The sequence below is a fragment of the Panicum virgatum genome, chromosome 3K (genome assembly GCF_016808335.1).
Source record: "Panicum virgatum strain AP13 chromosome 3K, P.virgatum_v5, whole genome shotgun sequence".
Lineage (NCBI taxonomy): Eukaryota > Viridiplantae > Streptophyta > Magnoliopsida > Poales > Poaceae > Panicum > Panicum virgatum.
Genome location: NC_053138.1, coordinates 57,047,690 through 57,071,706, shown reverse-complemented (window position 1 = coordinate 57,071,706; position 24,017 = coordinate 57,047,690). Strand labels below are relative to the sequence as shown.

General features: G+C 44.3%; 3 protein-coding genes across 7 annotated transcripts; 2 read left to right on the top strand and 1 right to left on the bottom strand.

The window, feature by feature from the left end:
- Positions 1-291: 291 nt before the first annotated feature.
- Positions 292-7,511, bottom strand: LOC120699830 (diaminopimelate epimerase, chloroplastic-like). 2 transcript variants are annotated; one of them, XM_039983915.1, is made up of 10 exons: positions 7,202-7,511; positions 6,849-7,016; positions 6,146-6,216; positions 5,145-5,202; positions 3,920-4,099; positions 3,204-3,291; positions 3,060-3,119; positions 2,505-2,578; positions 2,285-2,401; positions 292-651 (listed from the first exon to the last, which is right to left on the bottom strand). In XM_039983915.1, the coding sequence occupies exons 1-9, from the start codon at positions 7,442-7,444 to the stop codon at positions 2,285-2,287; spliced, it is 1,059 nt and encodes a 352-aa protein (XP_039839849.1). In that variant the 5' UTR covers positions 7,445-7,511; the 3' UTR covers positions 292-651. The 2 variants fall into 2 exon arrangements, with proteins under 2 accessions (XP_039839849.1, XP_039839850.1); XM_039983916.1 differs by having other exon boundaries at positions 3,204-3,288; positions 7,202-7,510.
- Positions 7,512-11,331: 3,820 nt separating this feature from the next.
- On the top strand, positions 11,332-15,149 carry LOC120699829 (UNC93-like protein 3). Of its 3 annotated transcripts, none has more exons than XM_039983913.1 (8): positions 11,332-11,562; positions 11,632-11,823; positions 12,384-12,447; positions 12,533-12,646; positions 12,803-12,847; positions 14,052-14,164; positions 14,271-14,394; positions 14,531-15,149. In XM_039983913.1, the coding sequence occupies exons 1-8, from the start codon at positions 11,348-11,350 to the stop codon at positions 14,720-14,722; spliced, it is 1,059 nt and encodes a 352-aa protein (XP_039839847.1). In that variant the 5' UTR covers positions 11,332-11,347; the 3' UTR covers positions 14,723-15,149. The 3 variants fall into 3 exon arrangements, with proteins under 3 accessions (XP_039839847.1, XP_039839846.1, XP_039839848.1); XM_039983912.1 differs by having other exon boundaries at positions 14,271-14,442; XM_039983914.1 differs by having other exon boundaries at positions 11,336-11,562; positions 11,660-11,823; positions 14,271-14,442.
- A 475-nt stretch (positions 15,150-15,624) lies between these two features.
- On the top strand, positions 15,625-23,641 carry LOC120699828 (UNC93-like protein 3). Of its 2 annotated transcripts, none has more exons than XM_039983909.1 (10): positions 15,625-15,837; positions 15,939-16,102; positions 21,095-21,158; positions 21,230-21,343; positions 21,498-21,542; positions 21,713-21,948; positions 22,036-22,126; positions 22,477-22,589; positions 22,666-22,789; positions 22,978-23,641. In XM_039983909.1, the coding sequence occupies exons 1-10, from the start codon at positions 15,640-15,642 to the stop codon at positions 23,158-23,160; spliced, it is 1,332 nt and encodes a 443-aa protein (XP_039839843.1). In that variant the 5' UTR covers positions 15,625-15,639; the 3' UTR covers positions 23,161-23,641. The 2 variants fall into 2 exon arrangements, with proteins under 2 accessions (XP_039839843.1, XP_039839844.1); XM_039983910.1 differs by lacking the exons at positions 15,625-15,837; positions 15,939-16,102 and adding exons at positions 19,853-20,244; positions 20,339-20,502 and having other exon boundaries at positions 22,978-23,563.
- The last annotated feature ends 376 nt before the right edge of the window (positions 23,642-24,017 follow it).

Sequence of the window (24,017 nt, the reverse complement as noted above, 5' to 3'; positions counted from 1 at the left end):
TAAGCTGCACATAGAATCCTGTGATGTCACCCATGACCTATATTAGTGTATGAGGTCAGCAGTGACATATAGTTTCCTTAACTAGCAAGTATATCTGCTGTGTGGTAGCAGTAGTCAACTTAGTTTTTTCCACTTCAAGCAAGTAGTAAGTCTACATACTTGTAGCACTATAAATATGCCTCTTTGGGCTAGCAATGAAGTAAGCTTTTCTGCTTCTAAACTGTCAACTCACACCAATAATGCATGCAGTCAGAAGCGCATTAGAAGATAGCGATTTTTGGAAATAGCTAAATAGGCAACATTCATCTCAGCAATTAACTAGTATAAGCCAAATCATGCTGCAGTATATCAAGGTAGATCTGTAGACAACAATACTGAAACTATGCATTGACATCCGCTTATTGCCAAAGAAAAGAAACAGAAAATGGTTCGGCAGGTATGCTACCAATGTAGTGTTCAAACCTGACAGAGTAAGAGTACAAAAGGTGAACAGCACTAGAATACTTGACAATAAAGCCTTTAATGCTGCCCAAATTAAGAAACCATAATTAAGAATATCTGAAACAGGTGTACTGGTACCAGAACATTCTGTTTAACCAATCTCACAAGCTCTCAGTGGGTAGCTAACCCTTCTGTCTTGGTCCCCAGTACCTAATAATATTTGGTAAGCACATGAGTCAACAGTAAACAGCACAACGTATCATGGCTTAACAAAGGAATTAGACAATTGGTTAAATATTAATATAATGCTAAATATTAGGTCAGAATGAATACATCATTTCACTTGTAAGGTACTCTCACTGATCCCAATTTGTCCATGAGCAATATATATAATAAGGCACTTTGACTAGCAATATCAAAATCGTGTGTTCTAAACGCTATCTCAGCTATAGCATCCGCTATGGCAGTGCTATGTTCACTTAGCGTTTTTATTTTTTCAACACCTCAAGAGAACCTCATCCCCTCCCTAAATACATGTCAATGATTCATCCTCCCATCCACCTCGCACCCCCTCGGCTGCTTCACTCCCCCCACAGCCTATACTGATCACCATCACACTCCCCAAGATAGCACCGGCGCTGCACAGACATCAGGCAACAATGTCTTCAATCCTCGCTCCTTCTGCTCCTCTTCCCCAGGTCCAGGTCCATCCCCTGGCCACGCAACAGCCGGAGGCTCCTCACCAAACACCACTACGGCAGGGCTTAGTGGTAGAGAGCTCAAGTGCGGCCGCAATAGCAGGTTAGCAGCTGCCTGGCAGTCTCGTATGCAAGCTTTGTGTTCCTGATGCCTATGCGGCTGTGGCCCCCAACCAAAACCGCCACAGCTGTTATAGCACCGACCGAACAAAGGGATAGTGCTGCTATTTTTTCCTTACCGCTAACCAAAATAGTGCCGCTTAAACCAGCGAAATCGGTCTTAGCTGCAATATCGAAACAATTGTGCGTATCGTAGCGGAAGGGCTGCCGAAACGCTATTGCGGCGCTATATAGCTCCGCTATAGTCCGCTATTTTGTACATTGTTTTAAATACAAAAATCATGTATTATGAGAGTGTTTTTCATCATGAATCTAGTAATAAAAACCTTATGTTGTCAATCTATATGATCATTTTAGCCACTGATGGTCAAAGATAAAAAAAGGTTGACTTAGGGCAAACCTAAATGGACTTTTATTTGGCACGGGGTTAGTAATTCCTTGCGGATGTCACTACAACTATCATTTTTGTACAATTAACCATCATACAGAGGATTTTCAATACTATGGCACCCATTCCATAACAAGAAAATTAGTTGATGATAATGCATGAACATATAAAAGATAGGGATCATTATGCTAACCACATCGCAACCTGTGGTGTTAACCAATATAGACAAGCAAAAAGAGGAAAAACTCTTGATAACGAAACACTATTTCTTTGCGCAATAGAAATATGTATGCAAATCAAATCAATGTCAATAGCTTCAATCTGATTCTACTACCTGTGATTTCACATTAGTGGCTTAAATTAATGTGAGCAGGAACATCTGACAACATAAAGGGCCCATCTCCAAAACCCTAAATGCTGATATTTCAAAAGTTTGCTAGTAACAATCAGAATTTGACATTCTGAGTTGTATCCTATCATGCTCCATCCTCAGCTCAATGCAATTAGAAAGTGTACAGGTGCTTGCAAGTTTTCAGATAGTATTGGGCAGGTATTACTATTATCTGCTTATATCAATGCCTAATGTTGACTATATCTGAGCTGCAGGTACATAAATCTTAGACCTCATAAAACTGACCTAGTGAGCAACAGATCCATAAAAGACAGCCTCTGCTGGACCAGTCATGTAAACATGATTGTCATCCTCCCTCCACTCTATTTTCAATGGTCCGCCAGGCAAATCAACTACGCATTTCTGTTTTGCAATTAAATGACAAACAATTAATATACAACCCAAAGTATTGTGAGCATGAGTCAATGTGTGAAAATAAGGAAAAGAAAAGAAAAGAAACACAAACCCGCTCAGCTCGGCCCTCAAGAACAGCAGCAACAACAACTGCACAAGCACCAGTACCACAAGCGAGAGTTGCTCCTACAGTAACCATAAAGGTCATTTTGCATAGCCACTCCAAGTGACAATGCACAAATATAAAAGAAGATAACATTAAAGACAGACATATATTATATCTATTTGCAATATGATGTTTTTTTCTCAAATATGCAAGAGAGTTGCACATCATTGCATTAAGAAGAAAAGTACATAGACCCCACCAGTTCAAACTTAAAACATATGTGCCACAAAAAAAAACTAAAAAGTAAAAAGAGCGACGACAAAGCCATGCGTAGGTCTCAACCATGGTCAGCGTGGTACTACATATTGACACCTCAACCAAAAACTAAAAAGTATAATGTGGACTGCGTGGTACTACATATTGACACCTCAACCAAAAATACGAGTAAAATTCAAACACATAGATGCATAAGGAAGAATACAAGAGAAGAAGAGAAGATGTTTTGCGATTCAAGCAAATGGCATGTGCACATTTAAGGAGGCTAAGGGAGACCAGTCATACCAGCACCGCGCTCCCAAACTCGCATTTTGAGGTGTGAGTGAGACAAAACCTGTACATATTCTGCAAAACGAAAGTTATTTAAACATAGTCCAAACACAAGGATGTATGGATGGAACAATATAGTAACACAAGAGTAAGATTTACCTGTGTTGGTTCGAGCAGGAAACATTTCATGATGCTCAAATTTAGGCCCAATTTCACTAAGTTTTAGATTATCAACCTGCAAGACCTGCTGGAATCCAATCAACACAATAACCTATGGTTATAATCTATAGTTGTCTGAACAGATTGGTTATACTACTATTCATGATGCACATAGTTCAACCAGCATAGAACTCTCTTAACTTGTGCCCTATCCTAATTCCAACAACAGTCAGGGCAGGGTAGCTAGGCATTACCTATCAGTAAACCCTAATTCACACGACAGTCAGGGCAGGGTAGCTAGGTATTACATGACTGCATAAATGGACCTCAAATTAGACAACAACAGAACCATATTGAAGAATCCTAATGAGACCTCTTTTAATCTCCAAAAGTATATCATATATGATGCTACCACGAATCATTCACAAGTTAAAACAACAGGTTGTGCTGATCAGGGCAATGAACAACAAAGATCACAGGGGTCACTACTTTATACAATTAGCAAGTTTCAGACCCAAATGTTTAATGTACAAAATGTAATGATGAAGCACGTTAAACAAACAACTCAAGGTTCCATTGCTTTAACAAGAAACAATATCTCCATAAACGGATTCATAAAATGCGTGGATGCAGTTCGTTAATCAACAATCAAATTCAGAACTTTGAAAAGAAAGCATTTTTAACATGAATAGAGTATGAATTTGCAAGTTTATTACCTCTAAGTCCTTTGCACCAAATGTGACACAGTGAGGGTTGCCCATGCTAACACATGTTACATGCCATGGTCTGCCCTCAACATCCAATTCAGCTTGGACAACAGCTTTGTTCTTGGTAGCTTGCAGTTTTGTGGGGATGTCTGGTCCAGAAAGGATGGGCTCGCCCATATCAACCTTTACCTGAAAACAAGATATGTGTATAAAATTTTATTCGCAGCATAACTTCAGAATTGGAAGTTGCCATGTTGGACAAGAATGAGTGAGTGGTTTTGAACTTGAAAAGGGATAATAGGAAGCAAATACATTTTAGGCTACTAAAGCCAAGAAAACTCAAGATAATGGATTTCAGTAGCTTAAAAGCTCTGTTTCACAAAGCATTTGCTAGGTGGAACCTAGTCGCTAGACAGTCGCCTAGCACCAAGGCGCTTCATCTGGGCGTTTTTCCTTCAAGAGTGGTTTAGGACTTGATGCATAACTGAAACATGGGACAACTGGAGATGGAGACTCATGTACATGTGATAATGTGGATTTTTTTCTATTAATATGCCATATCTCATATATTTACAAACAGAAAACTCTAACTTGATGGAAAGAGTGCAACGCCTAGGATCACTTAGGCAGCACCTAGCGGCTAGAGCTTTTTGAAACACTAGTAGTAGAGAATTCTCACTAGAGAACTCAACTAGGGCCTTGCGGTTTACTGTACTGAATTGGTTTTGGACTCTTACACTCAAGCTCATCGACCTTTTTTGGCTACCAATTGGTTCGCATCATTTTTTTGCAGCTCAACAATTTTGGTGACAATTTCTTCTTCTTAATAATGTAAAACAATTGGATCTCATTTTTCTGCCTGTAACATAGACATATGCTTCCAACAAATTTCCCATATTTTGGAGGACAAATTGGCTGCCATGGAAGTTAAGCATGCTGCAGTGGCAAAATAAGTGTCCTATCTGAACAGACCACTTATCTCGTTCTTTTTTAGTGGCATGAAATTTCATGTTGAATGACTCCCGAAGAATGCAAGATGAAATGGAATTTACATATCTCGGAATTCAGTTGAAACCGAGGGAATGAACTGTACCAGACAACTAGTGACCAAAGAAAAGATGCTACCTTCGCTCAGGACCAAGCAACGTAAATAGCAAAGCATGGTTATAGTCTTACAGACTTAAAGAGCACTAACATATTAAGATTTAAAAATGACTAAAAAGAAAGCATTTACCTGACCATCACTTTGTATTTCAGGAATGATCAGTCCAGCACCAGTATGAATCGTGAAGCTGAAACATTTAAGGAAATAATTTCAAAGAGGATAACAAATAATGATGCGTCCACATTATTATATGTATATATTTCTACCATTCTTATGAACCAATCATTAAATACATTAATATTAGACTCAGATTCAACAACAAGCCTACCGAAGTTGTTTCAACACTGACAGTCCTATGACCAGGTAAGGAGCAGGGTTGTGATAGGCTCGGCGAGCCAAAATAAATAATCCAGCCCATGTTATCTAGTCGTCCGACTAATCGCGATTAGTCGCGATTAGTCGGGCTTATCGGTCCGGTGACCCCGATAAGGGACACCGAGTAGGTCTGGGCGACTAGTTTTCTAGTCGTCCGACTAGTCGTCGACTAGTCGCGATTAGTCGCACGATCAGGTTGGAAAACGATCAGACTTGAGATTGTTTTGTGGGCTGTTTGAGTTGTGGGCCTCGGCCGGTGATGGGCTGGCAAGGTGGCCCATTAGGTTTTTGGTATATAGAGGCTGAGAGACAGGAATATGGACTATGGGACAGGAATACAGAGTTCTGGACAGTTCACAAATCATCTCTCACAAATAAGTGAAAAATCGACTATTATTGTTGCCTTCATACTTGCTTTTTATTAAGTAATATGTAGTACATATATCATATCGGTTCTAGGACACATAGGACGACTAGGCAGACGACTAGGACCGACTAAGCTCGACTAATCGGCCTGATCGACGACTAATCGCGACTAGTCGTCTGATCGGTCCCATGGCGGCTAGGTTCGACTAGACGATTTGAAAACATGGAATCCAGCAACTTTTAAGAAGATGGAACCCGAAAGAAGACCAAAAGGATTAGGCTTGGATTCACCTCAAAGAAAGTGTCAGACATAGATTAACATAAGACCTCGTGTACAATTTTTGTCTATATCATTCTACTTGTTTTAAAATGATGCTGCAATGTCATACCTATGAGTTCCCTGCAGGTTCTCAAGCTCAGCTATAAACCGAGCAAAGCAACGGACTCCATTACCACACATCTGAAACCAAAATAAATAAAGGATCAACATAGTGTATGAGAAAAATTCAGACGAACAAACGCCATTGAACATTTTATGATTGTCAATAGCATGGAGATAAAAAAAAAGCAAACAAAAGAGAGGACTCTTCAGTCTACTTTGATAGTTGGTAGAGCGGAGAAAATAACAAGTATATCTGATCATAAAGTAACCATCTGGATTGGAAACATGATGGCACTTCAAATGTTTCAGAGTCAGTCCAGACGTACAATTCACAAATCAGAGCTTATTAAACAATCATCACCCTGGTACATGCTAGGGAGAGAGGCATGTATGGCATAGGAAATATTTTAATGATTATATTAGTTGATATCCCAAAATACACGGATTATTAAAACATAAAAAGCCCGAGCTAGCAAGTTCATTTGAAGGCCAAAGTTTTCTTCTACCTAACATTTGAGGAACCTGATCCCATAACTACACATATCATTTTCCTTTAGCATCTAAAGCTCAGGGGATAAAAATATCACCACCAACTTGTCAGCAGACTGGTTAAGTGGTGACCCTCGACTGGCAAAAAGCACTAAAGTTCAGAATAGCTCCACTTTCTACTACAGAATTCAGTGTTGTGATAAAATTTGGGGGACTCAGACCTCCGGCTCACTTCCGTCGGAGTTGAAGATCCTCATAGTGTAGTCCGCGCCATTGGACCCCGGCATGACGAAGATGACGCCGTCGGCGCCAATGCCGAAGTTCCGGTCGCACAGCTTTGCCGCTTCCTCAGGAGTCACCTTCGGCACAGACGAATCCCGATTGTCCACCTGTAAATCCACGCAGAAATCAGAGAACAAACAACAAAAACAGCTACCCAAATGCATATAAAACGACATTGATTCCACGAATTCGTAACGGCAGATTTCCCCCAAAACAAACACCTCGGGCTCGGGATATAATTGCTGAAGTAAGTCCAAACACACAAAAAAAAATAAAAGCGAAAAACCCGCACCATGATGAAGTCGTTCCCCAGGCCCTGGTACTTGACGAAGTGGAGGGCGCGCTCGGACTCGCGGCGCTCGAGGAACGAGGCGGCGGCGGCGGACCTCGGGGTGGAAACGGCCATCGAGGTGACGGCGCGGCGAGGGGCACCGGGGCCCCCGCGGAGCGGAAGTCGGACGCAGGCGCGGAACGGGGCGGTGGGCGCCGCGACGGTGGCTGCGGCGGCGAACAAGGTGGTGGCGGCGGGCGACATTGCCACAAGAGCGGGTGCGGGTGCGGGTGCGCGAGGGAGGGGTTCGGGCGTTCGGCGGGGCCTACGGGGCGGAGGGTCGCGGTCGCTGTACGAGTAAATGACGCGGAGCCTTTGACTCAATGCAGGTGGGCCCATAACCAAGGTGTGGCCCTCGGTCAGTGAGAGTAGGCTTGGTCCCACGTGGATGAGGCAGGATTCTCTGCGCAGCGTATGGACGTTGAGGTGTTGACTCAAGTGTGTGAGGGTTTGGTTGGCCGCTGACATTGCATTCCAACTTCAAACTTCCCTGTAGTCGTTCCATTATTTTGTTGTATGTAAACGCAAATTCGAATTCACCTCAAAGAAAGAGAAGTCAAATTTGAATTTGGACGTTGAACAATGTCATTTTATCGGTGTACTCCACATTTATCATATAATTATTGGGGGCATGTTAACCTTTATGATTGAGGCGACAGGTCCAGCGAAGTCACATAGAGTGTTAGAGCATCTCCAACATTCTCTTTAAAAGGATTTGATTAGCTAAATTTTTAGATAAAGTTACAAAACAAGCATCCAACAGTCTCGTCAAACACCTCCTCTCGGTACTCCGTTCGGCAAAACTCCGCCCCCGCTCGGGAGAAAGCTGAGGTCGCGTCGCTCGGCAAAACGCTCCCGCGCCGCTCCGGGCTCCCGCACGCCGCGGCCTCCCCCTGCGCCTCCCGCACCTCGGCTCCTACCCCACCCGCCGGAGCGCCGCCGTCCGCGTGGGCGCCGCCACCACCGCTCCGAGCTCCCTCCCCGCCGTCGCTCGAGCTCCTTCCTTGGCGCCACCGTTCCTCCCACGTGCCCTCCTGCCATCTCCCCCGTCTCGCACGGCAAAGGGTGACCAGGCGCATGGCGGAGCTTCCCAGCGGCGGCGACACTTCCCCCACGACACAAGGCGGAGATTCCCCGGCGGCGGCGACCCTTCCCCCGCGGTGCAAGGCGGAGCTTTCCCTACTCGGGTCCTTCCCCCGCAATGGCAGCTCCCTGGCGGCGGCGGCCCGGCAGCTCCCATCCGCGGTGGCACCTCGTCCCCGCCAGCGGCGACCTCCTCCCGAGCGGATCTGGCAAGAGGCGGCGTCCTCCTCCCGATGCGACTCGCCCGGTGGCGAAGGCGACGGCTCCCATCATGCGAGCTCAAGTTGGATTCGGCGAGGAGGGACGGTTCGCCCAGTGGCGAGGGCGACGGTGACGGTGACAAGGGCACCTCCAGCGGCGGCAGCGTAGGAGGACGAGGCACGGGCAGCGGCGGCCTCTCCGGCAGCGTAGGATGAAGAGGCTGTTGAATCTCCCACCTTTTGGCTAGTTTTTATTTTCTTACCTAGTCATTTAGCTAGTTATTTAGTTAGAAATTTTACCTAATCTCTTGGAAATGCTCTTAGACCGACCCCAACAGCATTGTCATCACGAAAGTCAATTGGAATATGCCCCTTCAATCCATATTGTGCATGACCAAATTGTCTCCAACAGAGTAGGTACAAGGAGCTGTCACTTTGCCTTCGAAGAGAGACGAAGTAAAAATACATGCCCTCTCACCTACAACGCATTTGAGGAGTGGACAACACCGAGCATTGGAAGAGGAGCCGGAGGCAAGCAGGCGGCACCACGGGAGGACACGTATGGAAAATACTATCGCTGATGGAGATGTGACTGAATACATGCCAGTTGCATTACTGTGCCTCTTAAAATTACCTCTCATTGTTGGAGTCAGTCTTATTGGTTTTAACTTTCAAAGACGAGGCATCCTAGCTTAGCTTGCATCATCGCAGCTTGGTTGCGGTGGAGAACAGCCTCTCCCGAGCCAAGCTCTGCAGAAACGCGGATGGACTTCGAGTTAGGTTTGATTGATATTTTTAATCGCATCACCTGAGATAAAGGTGGGACCGGAGATGCAGTACTCCAAACAAGCGCAGCGTGCGTCACACGAACCAGGTTGAGCAACCAAACACGCCAAGTGCAGAAGATGATGCACCTTTAGAAGTTTGGCTCACCAATTAGACCCATAGTTGTTGGATTTAGAAGCACTGCTTGTCCCTCGTCACGATTTGATTGCCATCTTAAACGAGAGAGGATGAAGTAAAATCGCTAGGAGTGTCGAGGACGTGGACGATGGGACTGATAAAAGAAAAGGACTTGGTATGTAATCCTCTTACGCCACACTTTAGAATGAAACGTGATTGGTGTGCAAGTTTCGTTACGTCGAATAAGATTTGTAGGAGCATCTTTAGCAATGGTCTTCAAATTAGATTCACTATTCTTTTATAAATTAGTGGCGCGAAAAGGTCGGGCGGCTGAGTTGGCTAGCCTGACTCGGTCACATCCCAACAGGTCTAGAGTTCGATTCCCATGTGAAGTGAATTTTCGGCTGTTGGAGTACAAAAATTCTTCTCACTGGCATGGTCCTCTTGAGCAAGAGCCTAGATTTGGGGTTTTTTTACCAGGCAGCCGGTTAGCTTTCTTTTAATGAAAAATGGTGGAGTTCGTTTCACAACAACCCCCCTTCCCAGTAGACTTTTTTTAACTTTTTCAGTAGCGTTTTTTAGGGTTAGTATTTTAACCCCAACTCCAATAATATCTATAAATCTCACCTTCTTCGTTTATCTAAACGATGGGACTTATTTGTCGGTGGATAGGGAGCTTTATAGAGACCCTCTAGGAATAGAGTATGGAGAAAGAGATTGGGAGGGCTCTCTAAAATGGGAGCTCTAGTAGAGGGTCTGGTGGAGCATAGTTTTTAATATCGATAAATCTCACCTTCTTCGTTTATCTAAACGATGGGACTCATTTGTTGGTGGATAGGGTGCTTCCTAGAGACTCTCCAGGAATTGTGTGGAGAAAGAGATTTAGAGGCCTTTCTAAAATAGGAGCTCTAGTAGAGGGTCTGGCGGAGCATGATTTTTTATTTTACTATCTAAATTTAAGATGTAGGCATATTTAGAGGGTTTACAGAATTTGCTCTAAGAAATCGTCACCCTAGCTAAAAGAAAATAAAAAGAGGCATGAACTACACCAAACCCAACAAATGTGTGTGGCTGCGTAGAAATAATCAAATGTACGATCGTTGAGACAACTTGAAATTTCAACTACAAGGAGCAAACTAGACCAACGTGTATTGGTTCCATGTGCTAGTCTTAATCTATTATCGTTTTTATGGGAAAAACTGCTGTAATGTAACAATTTTTTAGTGAGGATTCCTATCATCATCGCCCTATATTGAAAAGCAAACCCAAAAGTAAATGCTAGACGACACCATGTGATTGTGATGCCCACCTAATATTGTCTATTGACCAAATGATCTAAGTACAATTTTTCTAGAAAAAATATTTAGGTAATAGTAAGAGCATCAGATATTCAGATTACATGACTCAAGTAACAACCTGCCCACTTGGAAGTTTGAACGTTTTGGGAGAGAACCTCTGGTCCTCGACGCCTCGACTTCTCGTGGGCGGTGGGCCCATATCGTGACGTAGCCTGTTTAGTTCCCACCCAATCCATAAACCCCGTAAATACAAAAAAAATCGTCACATCTAATATTTTGATACATACATAGAGTATTAAATGAAATCTATTTATAAAATTTTTTGCATAGATGGGCTATAAATCGCGAGACGAATCTAATGGGCCTACTTAATTCATGATTTGCAACAATGATGCTACAGTAACCATCCGCTAATTATTAATTAATTATGGATTAATTAGCATCATTAGATTCGTCTTACGATTTACAACCCATCTGTGCAGAAAATTTTATAAATATACTTCATTTAGTACTTCAAATTAGTAAGATTCCAACACAAAAAAATTTTGCACTTGAAACTAAACATAGCCTAATTCGAAATGCTCTGACCAAATGACGTGGACCCGAAAAAAAATCAATTCGAAATGCTCGGACAAAAAGCACACAGACGTGAGCGGCAGCTATGGATGCCCAGCGCGACGAGGAGGCCGCTGCCGCTGCGGCAGCAGCGCCGCTCCTCGCCGCGCCGGCGGGCAGCACGCGGAGCCCCGCGGCCGACGGGCACATCCTCTCCGCCGCCTTCCTTTTCGTTTTCGCCGCCTACGGCGCCGCCCAGAACCTCGAGAGCACCGTCAACACGGTACGGCCCCCTGCTCCTCGATCGAGCTTCTCCTACCTTCCGCTCTTCGTTCATCGTGTTGGTTCTCAGCTTCTGGCGGCGGGATCGCGGTGTGCAGGAGGGCGACTTGGGCACCGTCTCTCTGGGGATCCTGTACACCTCCTTCACGGTCTTCTCGGTGGTCGCGCCGCCGGTGGTGACGCGGCTGGGGCCCAAGCGCGCGCTCGTCGTCGGCAGCAGCAGATACGTGCTCTTCATCCTCGCCAACCTCGTCCCGACATGGTGCGTGCATCGTACCTCGGTCTGGATGCCCAGTGCCTGTTCGATAGAATTCCTAGCTTGGCGGGGCGAGTCTGAGTGTTGATTCAGTAATTCTACTCGGTGACTTCTTAGATCAATTAGTCGTTGACCACTCCGCGTGCTCAGAATACTGATAGTATAAAAGTTCAGAAAAGTGAAACGTTTTGTCCCTATGATTGGGGCATAGTGGTAGTATAGGTGTTTAATTGCCATCAGTTTTCAAGCTCTGCGGCTTCCTTTCAGCCAATAATTGAGTTTGGACCAACTCACCAGGGCAGCTTCTTTGGATGTCAGAATGTGCAAATTTAGTATGTATTGCACAGTTTTACTGACGCTTAATAAGGAGCAAGGACTCTCTCTTTTTAATATGGACGGGACGTTATTGGATTCATGCAACTCCTGTAATAAGCCTCCTATTCTACTTGGTGTTTCAATTGTGCCAATATCAAAATACTAAGTTTCAGTTGTGCAAAAATCAAAATACTAAGTAGAAGTTTCAGAACATGCCGCCTTTCCTATAATGTTAACTTACAAATTGTCAGGTACACAATGGTGCCAGCTTCACTATACCTTGGTTTTTGTGCATCGATCATTTGGGTTGGGCAGGTAACTGAACTAAGTTTCCATAAACTGCTGTGTCTCCTTTGAGTCCATCCACCTCACATACATCTATGTTCTGCTCGCTCTGCAGGGTACATATCTTACATCAGCTGCCCTGAGCCATGCAAGAGAGAATAATTTGCCCGAGGGTCGAACTTTGGGGAACTTCACCGGAGAGTTCTGGGGAATTATAGCTAGCACGCAGGTCAGATTTACACGAGCTATTATTAGTAGAAACATGATGGATAGATTCTAAGTGTTTTTTCTTCACACCACAAATGCAGCGTCTACTTCTTTCAGGACTCATGTCTTCTATAGTTGTACCACAACTTTTAACTTGTACTACATTTGAATATTGTAGGTCATTGGAAATTTGCTCTCACTTGCTCTACTGAGAAATGGAAAGGTTAGATCGTGCTAGAATATTCCAAAGTGCCAATTTCTTGGCATTTGATTTTATGTTCTTGCTACACCTAGTTATGAAATAAAACTAGAATTAAGGTCATGATTGTTATGGCCTACGGTTTTAGACATTTATGCTAATACTGAAAATGAATCAATTTAACATTACTCCTCTAGTTTTCCCAGCATTTAACTATCTAGGCTGTCCTAGTTTTGATGTAATCATAAACTCTAAAGCAATTGAATGAGATGCAAAAATACTTATCCCACATACACATACAAAAGTAACATAGACACAAAGTAACTTCTTGTAGAATTTGACCATGCTTTTTATTAGGTGGTCATTCTACTCTATCTATTTTGGCCAAACATTGTCCAATTGTCCTGTATATAACCTAAATATTGTGCTTTCTTTGTACACAAAAATATATTGTGAACAGGAGTACCAATCATGCATTCATGCAAATGGATCAATGCTTACTGTTAATTGTTTTTCCTGAACTTATACATGAAATATGTAATTTTCATTTTTCTTGATGGTTTGGTTCTCATACACTTCAGGATGAAGTGTCACAGGGAAAAATCTTTTGTTTGTTGTATTTCTTGGCTGCATGATAGTGGGCATTGCATTATTGTGTTTACTGTCCAAAAGAGAGGAGAAAGGATTTAATGATCCATTGCATTCCTCATTCGGAGCTATGATGGAGTCAATCAAGGACCGAAGAATGCTTTTTATTATCCCTCTTATGGTATATATAGGCCTAGAACATGCGTTTGTCTGGTAAGTAGCCCATTATATATCCATAGTTGTTCTCTTTCTTATTATGATATTCTTTAAAGAAAAATAATAATGTGGATTCTTCTAAAGGGGTATATTCACAAAGAGCATTGTAACACCTGTGCTTGGCATTTCTGGAGTTGGTGGAGCCATGGCTATCTATGGTGCAGCTTGTGCAGTTGTAGGTGAAATCACAACGACCTGATTGTCAAATTGTTACTGTATCCTTCCTTTGCTCCACTAACATGTTAACTATCCTGAATTACTGTACCATTTCACTCTGAGTTCTATCTCTATTTCATCTGTCAATGCTGAGTGTCCTGACGGGGCTATTACAGGCAGGAATAGCTGAAATGTATTAGTGACTAGTCAAAGGTTTGCAGTTATCCACACATTTTACCTGACCTTTGGAACATGCTTGCCATTTCAGTGTGCAGTGGTTACTGGATATTTGACCTCCGGACTCGATTCAGCTACATTAATAGTGTCATTTGGAGCTATTGTCCAGGCTGTAGTCCTATTCTGGTTGCTTCTTTTTTACAGGTTGATTTCTTTAAAATGCCATTGTTCATTTATGTTTGTCAAACTGTTGTACACTCATCCTTTTTTAGGATAAAACTTATACACTCATCTTTTTATCTTTCTACAGCCCAATGGATGGAGTGCTTGGCACAGCAGCTCCGCTACTCATAGGCGCCTTATGGGGTGTTGGTGATGGGATGTTGAATACAAAGTTAAATGCAGTTGTTGGACTCATGTTCGAAGATGCTAAGGTAATCTACACCTATGGGATGAAGACGATGCCATGGTCTCATTTACTGGTTTGCAATTTCTTTCTGATAATATTTCAAACATACACTTTGATGTATCTTCGATGAATGCTTAAGTTTGGCAACATGGAAAACGCAGGAATCTGCCTTTGCACAGTTCAAGGTCTGGGAATGTGGCGCCGTTGCCGTCATCTTCTTCCTGAGCCCGCACATCGTGCTACAGGTCATGCTCATCTTGATGACTGCGTCCCTTGTCATCTCATTCGGCGCGTTCCTGTTCCTCACAATTGCTGTCGAGAAGTCATCATCGCCATCGGCTGTCGGATCCTGAGGCAAATCTGTTATCCATTGCCCAACCAAACGGGAGCCAGACCCTGCATCTTCGTCGGTGTTACCAGCAGAGCACTGCCCCGTTTTGTGTTCACCAGCGGCATGGAAGGGAAATGCCTCATCCATCCTATATGAGTTGACACCATGTTTTGCTGTGCTATTCGGTTCAGATATTGCTGAAGTTATAGCAGGTCTACTGAATGGGGAAGCCGACAATTGGGCTTCATGGATGTGCTGCTGCTACATTGAGCTGGGCGATCTTGCAGATCTTGTGTTAGACAACAAAATGGTTTTGTGTACTAAAAAAACTATTTATTGCTAGTACTTCACAATATCTCATACCTGTACAGTTTTAAAACCGAAACGGGATTATGGGAATAGAACTTATCGAGTTGTATACATGCCATGAGTCCACGAGATCCACATAATGTTAATGTGTCTGTGATCATCAGTCTTCATGATTGTCTTTTTTTTTTTGAGGGAAAGCCTTAATAAATATTGAATTTTAGGGAGATTTGGAGAAAAATGACTAAAAGCAAGGAGGCTGACAAAGTATGCTCGGTGGGCATCACGGTCTCATTGTCCCAAACGCAATGGTGCTGTAGCAGCGTCACAAATCTTGCTGATGCTTAGGCGAATCGAAATTTGAATTTAATTTAAACGGATCCAGCTCGTCTGCATATTCTAAAGTTCACATTTGTGATTCTTTCATCGTTCTGATTCTTGCAAATTCTTGTCGTACCCGCGGGGTATGATTGAATATATGAATTTCTAATTTCTAATCCCCGGCCGGCTGTCCTCGCGTTCCCCAAATCACAAGCAGTCAAGCCCGACGACGAATTGGCAGAGCGCACTCCACTTCCTCCCCCCCCCCCCCCCCCCCCCCCCCAAAATTCGCCAGCCCAGCCCGACGCCTCCATGGCCCCGCCGGAAGCAGAGCTCGCCGCGGCCGCCGGCGACGTCGAGGAGGCCGACGCGCCCCTGATCCCCGGCTCCGGCGCCCGCCGCGCGCCGGAGGCGGCGACCCCCCGCGACGTGCACCTGCTGAGCTCGGCGTTCCTCTTCGTCTTCCTCGCCTACCACGCCGCGCAGAACCTCCAGAGCACCGTCAACACGGTACGTGGCCCCCGCTTCCCTTCGCGGCCGCTGCTCCGCCGGAGTTGCGGCGGCGCCCGCGTCCTCACTCCTCACCTGTGTGGCCGGGTCGCCGCTCGCAGGACGCGAACCTGGGGTCGATCTCGCTGGGCGTGCTGTACACGTCCTTCACGGCGTTCTCGACGGTGGGCTCCGCGGTGGTGCGGTGGATGGGGTCCAGGCTCGCCCTCGTCGTCGGCACCTCCGGCTACCTCCTCTTCATCGCCGCCAACCTCGTCCCTTCCTGGTACGCTCGCACGCGCCTCCGGCCGCTTCCCCTTTCTCTCTGTTCGTTTCCTCTGCAACAGCAATGCGGCAGCCGGCAGCAGCAATGCTCACCGCGGTTCACTTCCTCGACCTGGGAATCTCCAATCTGGGATGCTTACTTTGCATCAGAGCATATGGATTCTGTCAGTCAGTCTAGTGCGGTTGCTGAATCTTAGGAACAATTTTGACAAGTCTAATCGTGTCCTTCTGAATCCTGAATGCCGTGCTGAGGTAGTAGATGCAAAAATTTGAGGGCATGCTAGGCTGCCAGAAGAAAAATTCACAACAATTTACGTCGAAATCAACTTGAGGGGGGGGGGGGGGGGGGAATCTACTGGTAAGAATGTGTAATGGGTCTCCTCGAAAGTGGAGACACAACAAACCTGGGCAGTTCCAAACCCGGACACCTTTTCTTCTCGAAATAATGTGTCTACATTTCCTCACAAGAATTTGCTTGCAATGTGCCCATGGTAGCCCGCCTAACCGGGAAGCGAGGAGTGTTTACCTCAAGTGCCGAACTGCCGATCGCTAAGGATATTTCCAGGTCTCCGCGTGTCCCGTGTCATTTGCCGGTGTCTGGTGAGCTCTGCGAGCCCATCTGGCAAATACGTGCAGACAAAAATTCACAATAATTTACATTAGGGTGTTGTGGTCAGGTCCTACATTCTTCCTTTTTTTTCGTAATAGTGTCTTTTTTGTGTTTTTATTCTACCGTCACCCATTCTGGCCCAAGGTTCTGACCAAGGTGTGTGATTGGTTATTGTAATTGGCTAAGTTCCTCTTCTTAATACAAAGATATGCAGCTCCCGAGCGTGTTCGAGAAAAGAAAAAAAAAACAATGTGGTATCCACGCAAATTAGAGCCAACCACCGCTGCCGTCCTGTATTGCATCTCTCCTTTTCTCCAAAATTCCTATATCACCTAAAATACTTGAAACCCTATGCTACTCATGAGTTCCAACTTCCAAACGAGGCCTCACAAGGCCTTGGGTCTGCACCTAGTAAATTGTAATTCATGTTTCTTTTTTTGTGACGGATTCGTATTTTTTTTGTGAAACTCGCTATGACAGATTTGTTCAGGTTTTGGCACTTCACATGGACTCTTTCATAGTCGACGGTTTTACCTCTACATTTTAATCATTTCCACTTGGAACCCACCGAATGAACCGTCATTTTCTTGACCCTCCCTAGGATGTCTCACTCATTTGCTATTGGGTTTGACCTATAAGTTGAGACCAGGCGCATTGAACGAGGCCATCAAGTTGATCTGCCGCTATATCGAGGGTGTACCTAAAGGGACTGAGATCCTCTACAGCAGCTGCGTAAGTGATTTCCGTCGTTGACGTATGGACCTGGTCCCATATGTCAGTGGCTCAGTCCCTCTGCAGTTACTGCAGAGGGACTTGGCCACCAACACTTGAGGTTGGGCTCACGCGTCAATGACCGAAATCATCTATGCAGCTACTGTAGAGGATCTCATTCCTGGGTGGCTAGCCTCCTCGAATCCACCTAGCTCGCTCTAACTTGATAGCTGCTCCGGTGGGCTCTATGCAGAGGAGATTAAAACTATGGAAAAAAGTGTATTTTTCACCCCTTAAGTATTGCAAAAGTGTGACATTCATCCCTCATATTTTCATGTAAAATGGCGCATTTATCATCCCCACCTTAATTTAACAATTGCTTTGGTGCCATATAATATAGGTTTAGGTCGTGTAATTATCTTACTAATCATGGCCTAACCACGTCTAATGTTAAGTCAATCACTATAACAATTTGATGTGAATTGGTTAAGTTAGTTTTTTCGGATAAAATTTTTTGGGTACCCAATTTAGAGGATTTACTTTTTTTCTAGACTTTATATCTTCAACTCAGCATATTACATTGCTAAGAGGAGATTAGTCAAATGATTGCACGGCATAAACCACCATTAGGTTGCACTAAACCATTGTTAAACTAAGGTGGGGATGATAAATGCACCTGTTTATTTAGTTAAGGGGTTGATTTGAATAATGAAACATGAGGGGTGAATGCCATATTTTTGTAAATACTTCATGGATGGAAAATACATTTTTTCCTAATAAAACTATTGAACGAATGAAAAAGGTCAAACGTGAAGCGGTCCCTGTGTTTAGCTAGTTGGCACAATGCTTTCAATCAATCTCAGTCATTGGATCTGCCCCGTTATACCAACAAACATGTTCCTTAATTTTAGCAGGGGAACAACATCATTTCCCATGCCAATCCTCGTCCAATTCTAGATTCAACTTGTTAAAAATTAAATCTATTAATTAGAAGCGTAGCTCACACCAAATCTACCATTATATGGATCAGCACCAAATGCTAAATCTATGCAGACCTCAGATTTGAGTTGCCACAACTAGATATTCTAGTTAGATGTATCAACAAACATCTCCTCTTTCCAAAACCTAATAAATCCAACTAGAGCGGGGTTCAAATTAAGCTGCCTCATATAGATCTAGTTAGATTTGTATCAAAAACGTTTTTTTCGTTTTTGAACGTTGGGTGGACCAAAATAGGAGATGCGGTAGATGGAAGAGAATAAATAATGAAATCCCCTAATTAATTGTTCTAAAAAAATTCATTAAGTCCTTTTTTTTACTTAAAATCGAGCCCCTCTGGATATCATTTCTTGATTGGAGCCTACAACTATTTTGTTATGTATAATGTACCTTGTCATATCTAGCTTATTGAACCCTTCCACTGCTGTATCTAGCTTGGCCGTTATCGAACCCTTCCATTGCTAGCAACAGTACATGAAACAAACACTCTATTTAGCTAGCCAGTAGCAGCACAAGCCGGCTTTTTTTTGACTTATTCACTCTCACATAATATTATTGAATTAGCCGAAATCAGCTGGCTTTGAATCAGCCAGCTCCTGTCCCAGCAGAACACCGTGAATACTTGAATCATGCAAGGAGCCAAGGACAAGGACAAGGAGTGCGAGTCCGTGGAGGCCTGGAGCGGTCGGAGCAGGGTAGTCGCGTCGGTTGCTGGTGGTTGGCACTTGCGTGATCCGATCAGACGCGTCACCTGACAAATGGCGGAATCCGTTCGAGTACACGACACTATTACTAGCGGCATCAAAGGCCAACAACTGTCACCGTCGCGTTGGCAAAGGCTCCAAGAGCACGCCAACACGGGTGCAGGCCACTGCTTTTACCTAGCGCTGCAAGCCTGCAGAGTCTGTGCTTCAAAAACGAAAAAACCAAAAGAAAAGACCAGCCTGCAGAAATGATCTCACAGTCCACCACGAGTCATTGCTGACAATGCAAGACCTGCTACATAGTATAGGTTACTATCGACAACAATCATGTTTTTTTTATAAGGACGACAAAAATCATGTTAGGATACTAGATAAAAGCTCAAGTGGGGTTGAAAGCACAAATGAGACAAAAAAAATAGCAACATGATACCGTTTGTCTCATTTCGTATTTTAAATTCCAGATTGGAATGGAGTTCACAATAAACCACACAAAAAAGAACATTTCTTTTTTGAAATTGGCGGCGATTTTCAGATCCTGGTTGGCGTACGACAGCCGTCTGGTGATCCAAAGTATCTTTCTTTGTTTTTTTAGCTTAGATTAGATTAGAAATTAGAATGATGATGCAGAGGCCTCTATCCACTTGGAAAGCTTTCGAGAGGAACATCCAAGAACACACGGACAAAAGGCGCAGGAAATCATCAGCTACCGAGCCGCAACGGACAAGCCAGTGAGCCACTGCCCTGCGGGCCCCACCTCCCGGCGCACGCTCGGCCCGGCCGCCGTCCTCGTCTCGTCTCCTCCGCTACCGCGCCGGCCACCGGCCGGACCTCCCCCCACCTCGAGGCCCCCGACTATAAGAGCTTCTAGAAGCTTCCCCCTCTCACTTCACTGCGCCGCGCTCTCGTCTCGACCTCTCGTGCCCCGCATCCCCGGAGAGGCCGGCAGCCATGGACGCCCACCGCGACGAGGAGGCCGCGGCCTCGCCGCTCCTCGCCGCGCCGGCGCCGGCGGCGGGCGGCCGGAGCCACGCCGCCGACGCGCACCTCGTCTCCGCTGCCTTCCTCTTCGTCTTCTCCGCCTACAGCGCCGCGCAGAACCTCGAGACCTCCGTGAACACCGTGCGCGCGCGATCCTCCCCTGTTATCCTTCCACTGCCGCGGGTTCCCGATCCCTCTTCTCGTTCTCGTTCTCATCGGTGCGGTCGCGGTGCAGGAGGGCGACCTGGGCACCGTCTCGATGGGGATCCTCTACACCTCCTTCACGCTCTTCTGCGTGGCCGCGTCGCCCGTGGTCACGCGGATGGGGCCCAAGCGCGCGCTCGTCGTCGGCAGCAGCGGCTACTTGCTCTTCATCCTCTCCAACTTCGTCCCGACATGGTAGCGCGCGTCTTGATCGCGGATCGCGACCCTTGCTAATGCCGTAGTGCCATTCTGGTTTGGAGTTAGATGCGTGCTCCCCTGTTTGATAAAATGCGTAGGTAGTTTGGATTAGAGATTAGTGTCGATGGTGAACTCCTGTTTGATAGTGTTCTGTAGTTCCTGTTTGGGTAGAGGATACATGCTGACATTCCCCCTGTCCTGGTGATCGGTAATTTGAGACATAGCTGTAGCAAACTAGCAATTGTGTTACCCCCGGTGATTTGGACGTAGAGAGGTAGTACGTGTCATGTTCTACCTGTTTTATGGTCTGCAGTAAGTAAGCTGGAAGGGACTCAGGTCCCTGTGTTCTTAAGAAAATGTATTTGTATTTAGTGGGCTTCTCAGCATGTGCCAGGTGGGGACTCTCTCCTGAACTCTCCACTAGGGATTGTTCTTTTTTTTGTTGATACACATAAGTTGTTTGGACATGGATAGCTTGATCCTAGCCGATGTTATGCAGTGGGTGTTTCAGTTGTGTAAAATGCCACAGAAAGTTGTACATTCAACATGATACCTATTGTGTAATCTAACTTGAATGACAAATTTTCAGGTACACAATGGTGCCAGCTTCACTCTACCTTGGTTTTACTGCATCAATCATTTGGGTTGGGCAGGTAACAGCTTCTCTTTTTTAAATTTTTAGTCCCTGTTTCTTTCCATCTCACAGCTATACACTGCACTGCAGGGTACATACCTTACATCAGCTGCCCTTAGTCATGCAAGAGAAAATAATTTGCCCGAGGGTCCAACTTTAGGGAGCTTCAATGGGGAGTTTTGGGGAATGTTTGCTAGCACACAGGTACAGTTGTCCAGGAGCTCTGCTTAGTCAAAACATGCTAGTAGATATTCTAGCATTTATTCTTCATCCCTAAACTGCATTATCTATTTCTCTCTTGAGATGTCTCCTCTACAGTGCAATTGTTTCTGACTAATACTACATTTGAACTGTGTAGGTCATTGGAAATTTGATCTCGCTTGCTCTACTGAGAAATGGAAAGGTTAGCGTCACATTATAATATTTCAAACTGCATAATCTTTTTACATATGTCATTCTGTTCTTTATAATGATATTAGTAGCTAAGCTAAATTAAGGTTATTTTCTAAATGTCATTTTTTTTAAATGTAAGGTGCCATTTTGTTTGACCCTCTGTCTCTTGTATCACTTCAGGATGGTGAAAGTGTCACGGGGAAAAATCTGCTGTTTGCTGTGTTCCTTGGTTTTATGATTGTGGGCATTGTATTAATGTGTTTACTTTCGAAAAGAGATGAGAAAAAAGATAATGCTCCAACACATTCCTCATTTGGAGCTATGCTGAAATACATTGTTGCCCCACTTAAGGATCGAAGGATGCTTCTTACCATCCCTCTTATTGCATATTCAGGTTTACAGCAGGCATTTGTATGGTAAGTAGCTCATGTTGTTTCAACATCCATGGTGGTTCACTTTTTAGTAAGCATTTTTCTAAGACAGTTGTGTGGATTTTTCTGAAGGGCGGTATTCACAAAGAGTATTGTAACACCTGTTCTTGGCATCAGTGGCGTTGGTGGAGCCATGGCAATTTATGGTGCAGCTGATGTAGTTGTACGTAAAATAAAAATGACCCACTTGTTGAATAACTTATTTTATCCTTCTTTTGCCCAGAAAATATTGACAGATATTCTCCATTTGTTGTACCATTATTAATTTATTATGCTACATTCTATATTCATTTTGCCCTGTTGTTTCCATTGCACTAGGCAGTAATCGCCAAAGTGTACTAGTCACACTAGCAATGACAGCATATCCTGTTATCTAGATATCTGCAACCCACTATCAAAAAAAAAAAGAAAGATATGTGCAACCTAGTACAGTAGTACCATACCATTCGAAGCTGCTTGAAAAAAGACGTACTGCATGTTTACCTGATTCTTGGAACACATCTGGAGTTGCAGTGTTCATTGATTGCTGGACGCTTGACTTCTGGACTTCATTCAGCAGCATTTATAGTGTCGGTCGGAGCTGTTCTTCAGGCTGTAGTCCTATTCTGGTTGCTTTTCTTTTACAGGTATGGTATTTGTAAATTATACTTCAGTTATGCCTGTGGCTTTACTGTATTTTACTCATCTTTATTCTGCCAACAGTCCAATGTCTGGACTGCTTGGTGCAGCAATACCACTATTCATAGGTGCCTTATGGGGTGTTGGTGATGGTGTCTTGAATACACAGTTAAGTGCACTCCTTGGGCTGCTGTTCGAAGATGTCAAGGTAACCTTATTTTAGTGCATTTATTTAGTGTTTCGTGTACACATGAATACTATGCTTTGATCTCATTAGCTGGCTTATGAGTCAATTAATTTGATATTCAAAGGGTATAATTTTAAAATTTTTATTTCCTGGCATAACCACTTGGCTTTAATGATGAATACTCAATTTTGACAACATGGAAAATGCAGGAGGCTGCCTTTGCACAGCTGAAGGTGTGGCAATCAGGTGCCATTGCAGTCATCTTCTTCCTTAGCCCAAACATCACACTTCAGGCCATGCTTATCTTGATGACCACGTCCCTCTTCATCTCCTTTGGCTCGTTCTTGTTCCTTACCCATGTCGTCGAGAGGACATCGACCGTCAGACCCTAAGGTACAATTCCATTAGCCGACGTCCAAACCAGGGGCCAATGTGATTTCGTCAGTATTACCAGTGGCTTGTGCCATCCCCATCAGTATACACAGGTGAGATGAATGGGAAATGCAGCACCCACCAGGTGCGATCTGTGAATCCATCTTACACCATTTGTTTCAGCCATTTGCTGAGCGAAGTTGTAGCAGGCCACAAAATGGGGAAACTTTCCATTGGCCTCGTTTGTAGCTTGCTGGTACTGGCCCTCTCCTTTTGCTTCTTTGCAGTAATGTTGTAGGTGAAAGGAAAAGTTTACGTTGTAAGAAATGTTCTTTCGTTTGGACCACAGGATTCCCTGTAAACCTCTGGCATCCAATGAGAGTGAATGCTTTTCTGTTCAACAAAATGATGATTATCATGAAATTCTCGTGTTCCCAAAGGCTTGAAAATGCTACATATTGAGTGGGGGTAATGGAACATATTGTACCATGTTTTAATCTTCTGGAAATTGGCACCTGGCACTATATGAAATTGCATTCTTCAACTAGTTGACCATAAAACTTTTTTTTTTGAAAGGAGTTACTATAATTTTTTTTGAAAGGAGTTGACCATAAAACTTGAGCTAATGAGGAATCGTACAGTTCAACTCGAGCAGAAAACTCAATTCGTTGTCAAAGAGCGCTGCAGAATGGCGCTGGTGCCTTCGCCAGCGCTACTTGCCTCCTCTGCTCCAGCGGGGCGGTGAGGTTCTGTTCTGTTCCCTGAAACTTTTTTTTTTGATCAATTCTCTGAAACTTTTTGGGAAACAAGCTTAATGGTTCGAGCGAAACGTCCTGGCCATGTTTGGCATGCGTTGGCTGGCTCTATGATTTTGCTG